This window comes from Vombatus ursinus, unplaced genomic scaffold, assembly GCF_900497805.2.
Source record: "Vombatus ursinus unplaced genomic scaffold, bare-nosed wombat genome assembly UNPS02014830.1, whole genome shotgun sequence".
In the NCBI taxonomy this organism is placed as follows: Eukaryota; Metazoa; Chordata; class Mammalia; order Diprotodontia; family Vombatidae; genus Vombatus; species Vombatus ursinus.
In genome coordinates this window covers 11,568,007-11,583,387 of record NW_020954608.1, presented here as the reverse complement: position 1 = coordinate 11,583,387, position 15,381 = coordinate 11,568,007, and the positions used below count along the sequence as shown (strand labels likewise).

Genomic DNA, 15,381 nt, shown 5'->3' with positions numbered 1-15,381 from the left:
TCATAACTACATATTTTCACTCTTTCCTCGAGATTACAATAAGAGACTAGGCAGCAATATGAACTATTCAGTTAACAAATTATTTTTAATACCTTGTTTTCCTACAATACACTTAACCCAGAAATATTTCAGCCATTCCTAATTTCTCTCTCAGTGGCAATCATTCACTCTATTCAACAAGTTTCTTTAAAGAATTCATGTTCCTCCAAAAAGGTAATATATTACCTGCTATCAATATCAACCAATCATGAACCTTGTTCCTATTATCCAAAGCTCTAATAACAGTTGGCACCTATCTTCCTCACTACTGAACCTCCCCCCCACCCTCAATCTTCATATCCTCCGATCACCACCATTTTACTGGCACCACAGTCACAGGACATAAGATTGGTTTTTTCCCCTCAGAAAACAGAATGTTTAATATCTTATGGCTAGACACAGATCTGAAGTGAGAAATGTGCAAGAAACAAACCTTCTGAATTTTTTTTTTATTTTAGAAAAGAAAATCATCACGTCAAACTCTAATCTCCAGAAAAGGACAACAAAATTCCCACCATTTTCCCTATTTATTCAACTATGTTTTTTAATCACATAAGAAATTTATGCAGTGTCTTAGTCTAAGGACACAAACTCACCTCCTCATTCTACTAATTAATTCATTTAAAGTGATCATTTTGTCTAAAAGACTACTCTTTATATACTACTTCATTAAATTAAATCCCCTTTATGAATACATTATATCTTCAAGCATTTTGCCTAAGGTATTTAATTATTTTTAATTTTAAACTACTTATGTTTCTGCAGTTCAAAAAAATACAAAAATACATAATTTACTGCCCCCCCAAAAAAATAAATAGCTTGCTATTCAATTGCAAAATATCAATATTCAGTATATAATAAATATGATAAAGGAAAACAACATAACTTCTTTAATACTCTGAATATGTAATACTGTTTAGTATACATATTTCTGGTAAACAGTAGCAAATCCATTTTACTACTTATTATACCAAGATAATCGCTACAGCTTTATTTCAGTTCCAAAACAAAAATTTCTTGGTTCTACTTCATGTAGCAAAATATTAAATAAATGTGAAATATCTACTTAAAAGTATAATCATTTGATTGACAGGTGAAATAATTGCTTTAAAAAATACTTCTGAGTCATTTTGTCCTTACCTGCAGGCATAAACCATTACCGCATGCAGTGACTGTTCCATTTCCTAGCACAGACTTGAAGAAGCATCATATCTATCTCACAGAATGTGACTAATCTGTGGGTTTGCAATTCCTAAGCTATTTACAAAGGGCACTCCCTTTCCATATAACAACATGTTTAGCACGACAAAAAACTCAATTTTTTCAACCAAGATTTAACAGATAACCTTAGTAATTGTGTACCAGCCCCCTAAAAATAAAGGAAGAAAAAAAATCTAATGCTGGCAATTTTTGGAAGAAACCAAGGAATTCTTTATTGTTAAAGAAAAATGTTTTAAGGTTTCAATGTCTGCTATACATAAACCAGCAGTATGCTATATAGTCATTTGCATGCTGCAGCTGGTTGGATTTCACTATTTGTTTAAAAAAAATCCATAATCCTCTGCAAAAAAAGAACAGTTTGACCAATATAAATACAACACAAAAAACCAGAATACAATAAAATACATTATATCAAACTTGACAAGAAAAAAATATACTGGTTTGCTTCTTAGCAGTGCTACACCATTAATTGTTCATGCAAGAGATGTAGCTGTACCTTTCTGAAGAGGACGACTTCTCAGAGTTAACTGACATCAGCAGCTCAATCTTCTGCTTGATTTCTGGAAAAATCAGAAAATATTCACAACCAAGATTGCCTGCCCTTGCTATCCAAAGTCTTTTATCAAGAGATTTTTCTTCTCTAATCCCTTTTGTTCAGAATGAGGCCACAAGATTCGCAGTACTTCTGTAAAGACTGTGATTCAATGGTGCTATAAAGGAAAAAGCTCCAGAGGCATCAGGCCTTGCTAAACTATGCACATGACTGTTTATGAAAGCAGGAAGTACCATTTCTTTTAAGCAGGGGGGTGTTTTCTCTTTTAAGGTTGAACTGACATAAATTTACAAGACAATTCTGGTTTCTGCAAATTTCAATTCAAAGGACAAATTGTAAATTACACAAAGAGTCGACCAAATAGCTCCCAGAGACTAAGTAATTAAGTTCTAGACAGGAACACATATATAGTCATCCCTTAGCTGCCTCCATTTCACAAGACCTGAAAAATATGGCTCTGTGAATCATTTTTGTTGCTTAAGAATAAAATATTAAATCCGTATTCCAGTTTATAGAATAAAAAAAAAAAGGATGAACAAGGATTACAGTTCCCTGTTTGCCCACAATTAAAATTATGTACAATGTAGCATTTTCAAACATACCAGTTGAACGATTTCTCATTTTATACCTTAAGAGTTCTACCCCCTCCTTCTGGCTCAATACAGGACCAGAGAACAGGAAGCCCAAGTAAATGAGCTGATATATTATACTTTGCCTTTTAGGAAAAGACTGACAATGCCATCCAGAAGAGAAATGTAAATGCTGGTTCAATTTTATTTAAAGATAATTCCTTATCCTGAATTGGGAAAGGGTAGGTAGAGAACAAGAACAATGTAAAAAAAGAGGAAGAAAAAAATCTAGTGTCTTGCAAGAAATTCACTGAATTCAAGCATGCATATATGTGTATATATAAGATACACATGTATATATATGCAATACATGGAATTTACTCATTTTCTCTACATAGATATTTATGATATATATCAATACAGATATGAATCTATTTTTCTATTTATTTCTATATAGATTACACATATCAATATGTATCAATATATAGAGAGAAAAATAACTAGATTGCATATATACGTGAACAGAGAGAAAAAGGAAGTAGAGAAAATAAATAAATTGCATATATACATGCTTGGATTCAGTGAATAATTATGTTATATATTGCATATTGAATTTTAATATACATTATACATGTATAACTATAGCTTTATTTTTTTTTTTTGCACATACTGTGAAACTATGGACAAGTTGCTTAACCTGTCAGAGCCCCAGGCAACTCTCTAAATACATAAATAATTTTTCTCTGAAAAATCATTCAAAGTATATTTTCATATTACAAAGATCACAAAGTAAACATTCAACAGAATTTTACTGAAATATTTTAAAACTTCAAAGCAGATCTCTTAATATAGTACTTTTTTAAAAAACAAAAAGCAAGGATGAGAGGAATTCTTGGAGAAAGAAGAGAAGTTTAGAGAAAAACAATACCTGCAAAACAAATCTTAAAATCTTCAAAGATACCTGAATCTGGACTCACACACTCTAGTAAAAGATTCAGAAGAAATGGGGAAATAAATAATAAAAATAATTACAGAATTGCATAGGATTCTTTTTATGGTATTAAAATTCAGAATTATAAATTTTAACTCTGTTATTTTTGTACTGTTGTTTATAAAAATGCCCAAATTTTCGTTCACTTTCAAGACAGTGACTAAACATAACTTCACAAATAGGAAGGTCAAATATTTTTAAAAGGTTTAACATTTTTTTATTCTAATAAAGGCAAAAGGGTTAAACTAATGTAATATGTGTAAGTATATGTATAAGCGAAACTGGCATCATCAGGGAAATCCCTGATTGCTGTACAGAGGTACCAGGCACGGTAATGGATGCATGTGTACGCTGGTTCCATAGAAAGGGATACATTCTGGCCCCTCACTAAAGGACAAGCATAACCAGGGGCCCCTGGTTGGTCCTCGAGTATCCCTATAACCCAGTGTGCTATCAAAGCTGTTTGACAAATGAACCTTTTGAGCCCACTACATGGGGTATATTCAGAGTAAGGAAAGACAGTTTCCTGGTTATCTTTCGATATAGCCCCTTGGACTTCAAGTGCCTTTCTTCACCCCACCCTACCCCCTAACCTCTCCTCTGCCACCAAACCCTTAGCAATAGTAATTGCACTCATAAAAGTAATAATATGTACTTGCCTAGCCAAAACTGAGACAATACCTCAGGTCCCAGGGTGTCTCTTCTGCTTTGTGTTTCTTTCCTTGAGCCCAGGTTACCAGAGATCCTGGAGCTGTGTTTACTAGCACTCTGTCAGTTACAGCTAAATTCAAGAAGTGAAGAGGGCTGGCTGCCCAGTAAATAATGTTCAGGTACAATTCTCAGAAGGGCACCACTGCTAGGAAGATTCTGAAGCTGAAATGACTAAAGAGCCACGCACGGCTGGCCAGAAGACCTGGACTTCTGAATTTCTTGTACAGGGCTGATCTGAAGTGCAGTCCCACAAAGTTCTCTTTAAGTCCCCTACAAAGTACAACAGAAGTGATGGCACACCATTTCATGTTTTATACTGTTTCATGTTTTAACCATTTGTCAACATGTGCTTCTGAGTATTTCGTTTACGGTGTTTCTTTTGGGGGGTAGAGGAATTAAATATCTGTCCTATACCTAATATCTAGGTACCTTCTCTAGAAGGGACCCTATTAATTCCTTTATGAGGAGACACCAGACATAAGCCATACTCAATTTTTATTTAAGAGATTTTTTTTTCCTGGAACTTGCAGGGTAGGGTAAGGAAGGGATAGAATGAACTAGACAGTTTAAGGAAAAAAACCTGCTCCCCTTTCTTTGGGTTCAGGCTCCCATAGGAGTAACACATTTACCTGAGCCCAGAGCAAGAACCCTTTTGTGAGAAAGAAACATCCCATTGATAACAAAAGAAGAGATCTTAACATATTATAACACAGTGCTAGGTTCAAGTCTTGCCTCCAAAACATACAGGCCTTGTGATCTCAAGCAAGTCACTCAATCTCTTAAGTACTCCAGAAAATTCTCTAAGATTATAATTGCAGAACAGTTTTAGTTCTGTACTGGTAGAGGAAATTGCCTTGCCTCAGGCTAGCTTCCTACAACAACGAAACTACAGGTCCAGATCTTTCCTAAGCCTGACTGAAGCATTAAATTATAAAAGTCTATAGAAAAAAAAATAGATGGCACAGTCATACTGTAATTCTAAACAACTTTACAAATGCTAGAAAGAAATGCTCTCACCTTAAATCCATGCTACCCAACTGGCATATAATCATAATGACTACACCTTGGCAACATGTACACTGAGAAACTAAAAACCAACAAGGGCTCCAAATATTCAGAAAAGTCCAATCAACACAGCATGTAGCTGTGCAGTGCCCCACTGGTATATGATATTTCATTATGGTGTCCCTGAAGAGAAAATGGAGTACCCAGGTATACCCACAAATACAAAGATGCTCATCGTGTTTATATCTTCATACCCTTTGTAGCCACTGCTATACCCTACTCCATTCATGTTATACTTCAGCAATAGCATACCTTGAATTTCTGTCCTAGTTCATTTCTTTAGTATTAATTGACCAGACAATTATAAAATCATGTAATCTGTTTAAAGCTAAAGAACTTATTGATTTTCTAGGGATGGTTACCTGCATTGTTGGAATTAGAGGGAAACCTTAAAGATTATTTGGCCCACCCCTTTAACAAGTAAAATAATTAGCCCAAATCAGTCACTCAACCAACAGGCCTTTTATTAAGAGGCACTGGGGAGATGAGAACAAAAACAAAACAATCCCTGCCCTTGGGGAGCTTATATTCCATGAAGGAAAATGTATATATAAGTATACATAAAGGATAAATAAATTAGAAGTAAATAAGAAAGGGAAGATAGAATTAAGAGGGGCTGGGAAAGACTTTCTATAAAAGATGGGATTTTAGTTGGGACTTAAAGGAAGCCAGGAAAGCCAGTAGGTGGAAATGAGGAAAGAGAGCATTCCAGGCATGGGATTCAGCGAGAGAAACTGCCCAGAACCCAGCTATGGAGCGTTTTCTTCACAGGAGAGCAGAGAGGCTAGCGTTACTGAACATCTCTCACACTCTGCCCTGAATCAGGTCACTTTGGGAGCAATGAAAGTTTGCAGGTCCCTAGTCCATCCCTGAGATCCTGCAATAACAAAACACTGAGGGAAAGCAGCAACAAGAAATACACAGTGCCTCACTGTAACATCAAGTCCAGCCATGAAACTGGCTAAAAGAATGAGCAAACAAAAAAATAATTCCCTTATTAAAAGCTATTAGGTGATAGGGACGCTCAAGACCCAAATTCAGAAGAAAATAACTCAAAAAAAAATTACTAGCAAAGCCTCAAAGGAAAACATTGCTTTGGTACAAATTCAACTAGAATTCCTAGAAAGAGTAAAGCAAGACTTTAAAAAAAAACATTTTTAAATTATTTTATAGATAGAATGAGAACACTTGAAGAAAAAAGAAATGAGAATCATGGAAGAAAGAATTGGAAGAGCTTGGCACAAAAGGTCCAAAATCTTGCCTAAGCGACAAATACCGTAAAAATTAGACTGGACCAAAAAGAAGCCAACAGTTTCATTTCACAACAAGAAATAGTAAAACAAAGTTAAAAGGTTGAAAAAATAGAAGAAAGTATAAGGTATCTCATAACAAAAAAATAAAGAACTGACCTGTAAAACAGATAATGGTGACAGGGATGTTCAAGACACAAATAGAAAAGATTACTCTAAAACATATACAAGCAAAGCCTCAAAGCAAATTACAACTTGGGCACAAATTCAACCAGAATTCCTGGAAGAGAAAATTTGAGAATTTTTTTAAGAGTTTAAATTTTTTTTATAGAGAGAATGAGAACACTTAAAGAAACAAATGAAAAAAAAGGAAAAAAAAGAAACAAATGGAAAAGGAATAAGAGCTATGAAAGAAAGAATCAGAAAGGGAATGAACACTTTGGCATAAGAGGTTCAAAACCTCACCTAAACAACAAACTCCTTGAAAATCAGGATGGACGAAACAGAAGCCAAGGACTTTATGATGCAACAAGAAATATTAAAACTAAGTCAAAGGGCAGGAAAAAAAAATAGAAGAAAGTATCTCATTGCAAAAAACATCTGACCTGGAAAACTGATCAAGGAGAAAGAAATTTATGAATCACTGGACTATTTGAATTCCATGACCAAAAAAAGGAGCTTAGACATTCTATTTCAAGAAATCTCAAAACTGTCCACATCTCTTAGAACCAGAGGACAATGTGGAAATATAAAGAATCCACAGATCACATACTGAAGAAACCTCAAAATAAAAACTCCCAAGCCAAAATTCAGAGCTTCCAGGTAATAGAAATAAAAAAAAAGGATACTCCAAGCTTCCAGAAAGGAATCAAAGAGCTACAGTCAGGATTACACATAATTTAGCAGTCATGAAGTAGTAATATGAGCTACAATGAAGATTAAATTACCCAGCAAAACTATATATAAAACTATAAGAAGAAAAATGGACCTTTAATGAAACAGAGGACTTCCAAGTATTCCAGATGAAAAGACCAGAGTTGAGGAGAAACTTTGAAGTTCAAACACAAGAGTGAAGAGACACATAAAAAAGGTAAATACAAATGAACAAGGATAACAGACTAAACAGGGACAAACTGCTTACATTCAAATAAGGAAAGATGATACTTGTCTTCCCTCTGAACTCTCTCAGAATCAGGGTTTATAGAAAGAGTTCTATTAGACAAGGCTTAGGTATGGTTTTCTTATATCTTCGTGATCTTAAGAATAGAGAGAGAGAGAAACACTTCAGAGTGGGGAGAAGGGAAAGGAAGGTTAAGGAAAATTCTCACATGATCAGGGTACACAAATAAACATCTATAAAAACAAGGGAGAAGAAGCAAGGGAACAGCTAATACTTGAACCTCACCCTCATCTGGTGGTCAAAAGAAGGAAGGATATACACATACATACACACACACCCAAACACACACACTGAGCTGGATACAGAAATATATTTCACTCAACAAGAAAATAGGAGGGAAAGGGAGAAGGAGGAAGGGCAAATTAGTAGGGTAAATTAAGGGAAGGATTAATCCTAAACAAAACAAACACTAAGGACATACAAAATACAGCTTTTCGGGACAGCCAGGTGGTGCAGTGGATATAGCACCAGCCTGGGAGTCAGGAGGACCTGAGTTCAAATCCGGTCTCAGACCAGACATGAAACTTATTAGCTGTGTGACCCTGGGCAAGTCAACCCCAACTGCTTTGCAGGAAAAAAAAAATATATATATATATATATATATTTATATATATATATCTTTTTGAGGAGGTAAAGAATGGGAATCTGAGGGGTGCCCATAAATTAAGGAATGAGTGAACATATTATGGTATATAAATATGATGGCATACTATTGTGCTAAACTCTTATCAACACAATGACTACCCAGGATTCCAGAGGACTAATCAGCTAAACATGCTACTCACCTCCTGATAGAAAGAGATAAAAGACTCTGAATGAAGAATGAGATAAATATTTTGAGGATATGGCCAACTTGGAGATCTGTTCTGATTGACTATATATGTTTTAATTGGTTTGGTTTTTCTTATGTTCACATCTGGGGGAGAGGTTGGAGGGTAAGGAGTCAGTTCTTAGCTGATTTTTTTTTTTATTTTAAATCTTATGGAGGGAAATAGAGGATTAGGAACAGTATTACTTCATAAAACAGTGAAAATCAGGAGAGGAAAAAATATGTTTACAAGAAAGCTTGGCATTAAAACTGCTTTACAACCCAGTTCCACATACCTCTCTAAACTTAGTACTCTTTATAACACTAATAACAATAGTAGCTAACATTTATATAGCACTTTACAGTTTCCAAAGCAATCGGCATTACTTAAGTTTATTATATGTTACTCCTCTTCACACATTCTTCAATCCACCCAAACTAATTTTTCTGCTGTTCCTCACACATCATCCATCTCCCATCTCTGTACCTTTACATAGGCTGGTTATTGGATAGACAACCCCTAAAACTAGTTCATCATTATTTGTGGTATCTTGGTAGATACCTCAAAACTAAATAGGAAGACAGCAATCTAGATTGTCCTATCATAAAGATATATAAGCAGAAAACTAAATCAGGCAATAATGTAGTAAAAGAAATGGACAGCTTATGAACAGTACAACTGTTCTAATTGTATTCATAATATTAATGATGATAATGATGATGACGATAACAATAGCTAGAATTTATACAGAGCTCTTAAGGTCTGCAAAGAACTATACATATATTATATCATTAGATCTTCACAACAACTCTGAGGTTGATGCTATTACTTTGCCCACTTTATAGATAAGGAAACTGAGGCTGAGAAGGATTAAGTAACTTGCCCAGAGTTATACAAGTGTTGTAAACATAAAGGAAACCACTCAGCATGTTGAGTAGACCCACCCCCATGGAAGATTCACAAGAGAACACAGACAAGATTTCCCCAGGACAAAGTCACAATCTGAACCACTGAAGAGAACACAGAGATGAAATCAAGTCCACCAAAGTATCTAGCAGCATTATAAAAATCTAACAAAAAAACCACTCAGGAATTCACACAAATTTCTAAGAATAAGATATATCATCTTAGATCAAAATGGCCAAATAATATGAAAGGCATTTCTACATATTAATGACACAAAATATTGATAATCAACTGAAAAATTATTAAGATTCCCTAGTAATTAGAAAAGTGTAATTTTAAAAACTGAGATATCATATGACATCCATTAAATTGCCAAAGATAGTTGTAAAAGAATAAAAGCACTGGCAAGCAGTATCATTATGTTGGGAAAAAAATCAGCCTCAAAGTCAGGAACCTTCTTCTGACATGCTAACAAGTCACTAAAACTCTCAATGATCGAGGCAATGTCTAGGACTCTAAGATGCCATCTGCATTAGTATGTTTCCAGACAATAAAATGATAGAGAAAAAAGAGCAGAGAGATAGTGGGAGGGAGGAGAGACAGTAGTAGTACTACTTTACTACTACTGCTGCTGCTGCTGCTGCTGCTACTATCACTTCCTCCTCCCTCTTCTCCCCACTCCTGCTCTGCTACTTCTTCCATACTTCTTCTACTACTACTGCTACTAACTACTTCTATTGCTGCTGCTACTACTACTACCACTACTACCACCACTACTACAATCCATTCTATCTTCCCAAGATCCAAATTCCATCTAATTCTAATTCCAAATCCATCATTCTTTCCAATGTATCATCTCACTAACTCTGTGCCTTGAGCAAGTCACTTAACCTCTTGGCCTCAATTTCCTTCTCTGTAAAATAGACAGTAATAATAATACTTGTACTGTTTACCTCTTAAGGTTGTTGTGAGTAAATCTCCATCTCACCTCCTGGTTACCACCAGATCCCAGATATGCCACCACACACCTAAATTTTTTGGTCCAAGTTTTTATTTTCCATTCTTATTGGCACTACACAGATAAAGAGCAATTCTTCACAGTCCTAGATCTCTCTGTAACTGGGGTATAGGGGGAACTAGCCAGTGAGTCTAGTCCTTATGAGTATGTGCAATATGCTCAGCTGTTGCAATCTCCATGTAAACTTTGGAATATGCACAGATATTCTGTAACTTATCTTGTTTTGCTAACCATGAAATAAAGAGGAGCCTTTAACTGATGGGGGAACCCTAATTGGGCTGCATTCAAAATGTACTATCAAGTATATCAAGCCTCTTGCTTTTGCTCCTTTCTTCCCTGTCAATATTTGTGGAGACAAAATTTTCTTTAAGTCTCTAGATGGAGACAAACCCTGGGCTCTCTACATCCAAGGCTGACACGTGCCCACGAATATGAGTCTCTGTTCTCTGTGAACATTTTTTCCTGTTTTAAAGGTGTAAAACAGATAATTATGACCTTGTGACCTTAAGGTCAGAATGGTAGCCACAAGAGGTACAGGAGTAAAGACTACACTGGGCTTTGTAAATAGCCTACATTAAGCCCTAGAGAAACAACATTCGAGACCCAGCTCAGTAGTAGCTGAGGACTCATCCCAGTAATTATGCTGCATTTGAGAGTGAACTTGGTGGGACCAAAACTATAAATTTGAGCTGACTCTTCCCAGAGACTGAGGCAGAAAGGGGGAAGGAAGAATATTTGCTGTCCCCCAGGTGTTTTCAGAGGGTGATGTTTATACTTCAGTTCTTGCTATATCTTCATAGAAAAAATAAAAACCTTTGTAAAAGCTAATCAGTGTTAATTTGTTAAATATTAATCACTGATGGTTAACAATGGGTGAAACACACCAGAGTAAGATGAAACACAACAGAACGAGGACTACAGGTGATGGTGTTAGAGAAAGACATTCCAACTATTCAGGGGTACCCAAGACCCCCTAAAAGGAAGATGTAGCTGACTTTACTCTGGGAGAAAGAATCCAGAGTCTTTCTTCTTCATCTCAATGGGTCTTCTTGCTTCCTCCACTACCACCACCACCAAAAAAAAAAAAAAGGAGGGGATTTTATTTTGGTAAGGACTATTTATGTGTAGTTTATTAAAGGATATACCAAGTGGCATTATGCACCAGAGTATACCATGGTGCTAAGATTTTATCCACAATCTGAGATACAGCCAAAACTGCTTTCAACTTGTATGACATCATCACTTTACTAGGGAAATAAGAATCACAGAATTTTTTCTCATTTTACTAGTGAGGAAACTGAAACCTAAAGAGATAAAATGAGTTGCCTACATTCACACAAGTAGCTATGTGACTTTGTTAGAGCAAATATGAAAGAATCTAGGCTTCCTGACTCCCAGTACTATGTTCTTCCTAGAACATCACAAATTATCAGCTCCCTCATTTATTAGTGAGCCAAAACTGACTAGATTTCCCTGCAACCTCCTCAGTTTTCTTAACTTCTCTGGTGACAGAAAAGATAATCCCTACAGCTCAGTCCCTCCTTCCTCTTCCCAGTGCCATAGAGACCCTGTATCTAGGCTGCAGAAGTTTGCTCCAGTCTCAACAGCCAGCTTAGCCACAGCCCTTCAGGGTCAAAAACTTGCTGTGGGCAGCAACCCAGAAGCACCATCACTGCAAAGCTCTGAAATGCAGATCCCAGGGAAAACAAGCTCTGAACTATGGGTGCTAGGTCAGAAAACTGAGAAACACAGGGAGTAGGACAGGTTACCAGGACAGGACACCAAGAAGCACTCCACCAAGCCTGAGGAAAAAAAACACAGCATCTAGTTGGGGCCAGTTCTGACCACCCAAAATTCATTTGGGGCAGAGACCTAGGCTAGTGAACCATGAATTGCCCAGTATGGGAGGAGGCCAAGAGGCAGTGAGATCCAAGCTCTACAATTAGAAGGAAGAAAGTCAGGAAGTGAGTGACAAGGTAAATAAGGGGTGAGGAAACTTGAAAGTACTAAAGATTTCAGGAGGAAGAAAACTCAAAGAACTTGAACATGAAATAAATCAACAGGAAAACAGTAACAACAAAAGGAAATATGGCCTCCAGATCTAATAAATGAATGCAGATCTAATAAATCTAATAAACAGATCTAATAAATCAATGCAGGTGTGTGCAAAAGAGTTAATCTAGCCTCCATGTAGAAAATAATGATTTATACTGATCCTGTTGGAGGAAGGCAGAAGCAGAAAAATAAGCAATTAGATGGCTATCAGTTGTTATACTCAGGGTTAAGAGCTTCATATGTCTGAAACTCTATATGGTGCAAAATTACTAAAAGTTCTCTTTTTAAATCTTCTTTCTAGGCTTGCAAATCAAGTATAATGCAGCACAGTATAGTAGAGCTGACCTCTGACCCTGGAATACTTGAGTTCAAGTCTCATCTTTGATACATACCCTGGGCAAATCATTTAACTTCTCAGTGCCACAGGTAACTCTCTAAGATTATAAATTGCAAAGTAAATGCTAATCTACATCTATCTACAATGTATGTGTACATTCAATCAATCAACATTTATTTAGTAACTAACATGTTAGTACTTAATAAATGTTAAAGTTTAAAAGTTACTTAATGGGAAATAGCATTGATAGTTCTTGACCTCAGACTCCTTACACTGATGAAATCATAGGTCTAGTTTAAAAAAAAAAGCCATAATGTTTGGAAGTTATACTTAAAATATAACAGCACTTCTGATGGAGATATGAATTAACACTGTTATGGAAAGCAATTTGGAATTATGTAAATAAAGTGATGAAAATGCCCATATAGTGTGACCCAGAGATTCCACTGTAAGGCATACACCCAAAGGAGGTGACTGAGAAAAAGAAAGACTCCATATATGCCAGATATTTGTAGCAGCATTTTTTTTCTCACATTAAAGAATGGAAACAAAGTAAATGCCCACAGATTAGGGAATGGCTAAGCAGATTATGGTACATGAATGCAAAGAAATATCGAGAAATGAGCATGATAAATCTAAAGAAATATGGAAAGACACACATGAAGTACTACAAAAAGTCAAGTAAACAGAGCCAGGAAAATATACATAATGACTACATAATGTAAATGGAAAGAACAACCACAAAATCATTGAGCAACTGTTGAGAAAATGTAATGAACAATCAGCACCAAAGAAGAGATATGAAAATAAAATTACCTCCCTTCTCTCTCCCCACCTTGTGGAAGTCGGGGTCCACTGCCTGTGACATCAGATTTTTTTAATTGTTCAGTTTCATTAATTTTTTTCTTATTCTTTTTTTAAAATTTTTTAATAAGTACTGATTCTTTGGGGGGGGAAGTACTTAAAGGGAAAGTTATAAACAAATGATATCAACAAAACCTATTTTTAAAAAGAAAACTTTTTAATGTAAAAAATTAATCTATAACATAAAAATGTAAATACTTGATTTGCCTTGTTCAATTTGTCATAAATCCATAGAACCATAGGTTTAAAAAGATTACAAAGGCTATCTAAGCCAAGCTTCCATGGGATATTGAACTTCTTTTTACAAACAGCCACCAAATGGTGTTTTAGCTTCCACTACATGTACTACCAATGATGATGAAACACAACTTCACAAGGCAATCCATTCTATTTTAGAAAAGGCTTTCATACTTAAGTTTTTCCTTATAGTGTAAAATAACCTGGCTCCTATAACTTCACCTGATTCTATTCCTGCCCTTCAAGACCAACCGAATATGTCTTTAAAAAAAAAAAAGCTTCCTCCCATATTATAACTCTTCAAATACCTAAAGACAGATATGATTTCTCCCCCTAAGTTTTCTTTAAGTTAGATATGCTTGTTAATTCCTTGAATCAGTCTTCAAATGGCATGATTTAAGTTTCCTTAATCATCCCAGTTACCATATCCACCTTGTCAATATCCCTTCAAAAGTGGCACTGGATAGACATAATACCATCCTCCCCTCCCTACATGGGATATCATGCACTTACCTGACCCCTACTCCCCTTCTTTCAAGTTTGTGTATTCTTCTCCTATACCCCAGCTAGGAAGAATAGCATATTCCACCCCCTTCTTCCTCTTCTCTACATATTTCTTGTACCCTGCCTCCTCCTTCTTCTCTCCCCCTCAGAATAACCAATCCATTCCCAAGTTCTCTGATCTTGTCTCCCTGAAAACACCCTCTTCAAGACATTAAGGTTTTGAAGGGACTTTGTTCTCTCCCTTTTTGAATGTTTGCATTACATAATCATACAGCTTCTTCCCATTCCTCAAATAAATTTACCTTTACTAAACTCCCTTGAGTTTGTATTTCAGACTTCCTACTGACCTCTACTCTTTTCCTCAGAAATAAATGAAAGTTTCCTATTCCAATATGGGTCCATTTTCCCCAATGGTTTTAAGCAGTTCGTTTTTAGGTAAAGCTTACCACTCTCTCTTCTAGGCTACTTATTTCTCCTTCCAATTCTGTACTCTAGATAGTTTTTCTTTCATTTTTAACTTTCATTTCTTCTAGGCATTTATCTAGTTCTTATAAAAAAAAGATCCATTTTTCCTTTGAATCTTAGCTTACAGATATTTCAGAATTACTTCTGGGGCAGCTGGGTGGTGCAGTGGATAGAGCAATGGCCCTGGAGTCAAGAGGACCCGAGTTCAAATCCGGCATGAGACACATAATACTCACTAACCGTGTAACTCTGGGCAAGTCGTTTAACCCCAACTGACTCACAAAAAAAAAAAGAATTACTTACTTCTTCTTCTTTGGGGATTATCTCTAAATCTATCATAATTTTTGACACTCTTCATTGTTCCCTTTGATGTACTTATCTCCCCAGAGTTAGTTCCTGAAATGCTTTGTATTGCAGTTAGACTCTGCCCCCTGGTGTACTTTTGGGTGGGATGGTCAGTTCTGCTTGGTCTTGCCCTGGGTCACCTGGATCCCTGAGCTGACCTTCACATCCAGGGGTTAGTGCTCAATCTTCTCCCCGAATCTTTGAGGCTCCAAGCGCTTGCCCAGCAATCTTCCAGGCTCCAGGATATTTAAAGTAAAAATTA

The 15,381-nt window shown here is 36.0% G+C and overlaps 1 protein-coding gene across 4 annotated transcripts in view; it reads right to left on the bottom strand.

The window, feature by feature from the left end:
* Positions 1-15,381, bottom strand: part of SRPK2 (SRSF protein kinase 2) — a 231,247-nt gene that overhangs the window by 158,983 nt on the left and 56,883 nt on the right. Inside the window, exon 1 of one of the 4 annotated variants that reach the window (XM_027838509.1) lies at positions 1,757-2,006. The exons of the other annotated variants lie outside the window; for them this stretch is intronic. Coding sequence (XP_027694310.1) covers positions 1,757-1,794 — 38 coding nt within the window. The 5' untranslated portion in view covers positions 1,795-2,006. Of the gene's footprint in view, positions 1-1,756; positions 2,007-15,381 lie in introns of those variants that run through there. 4 annotated transcript variants of the gene reach the window in all.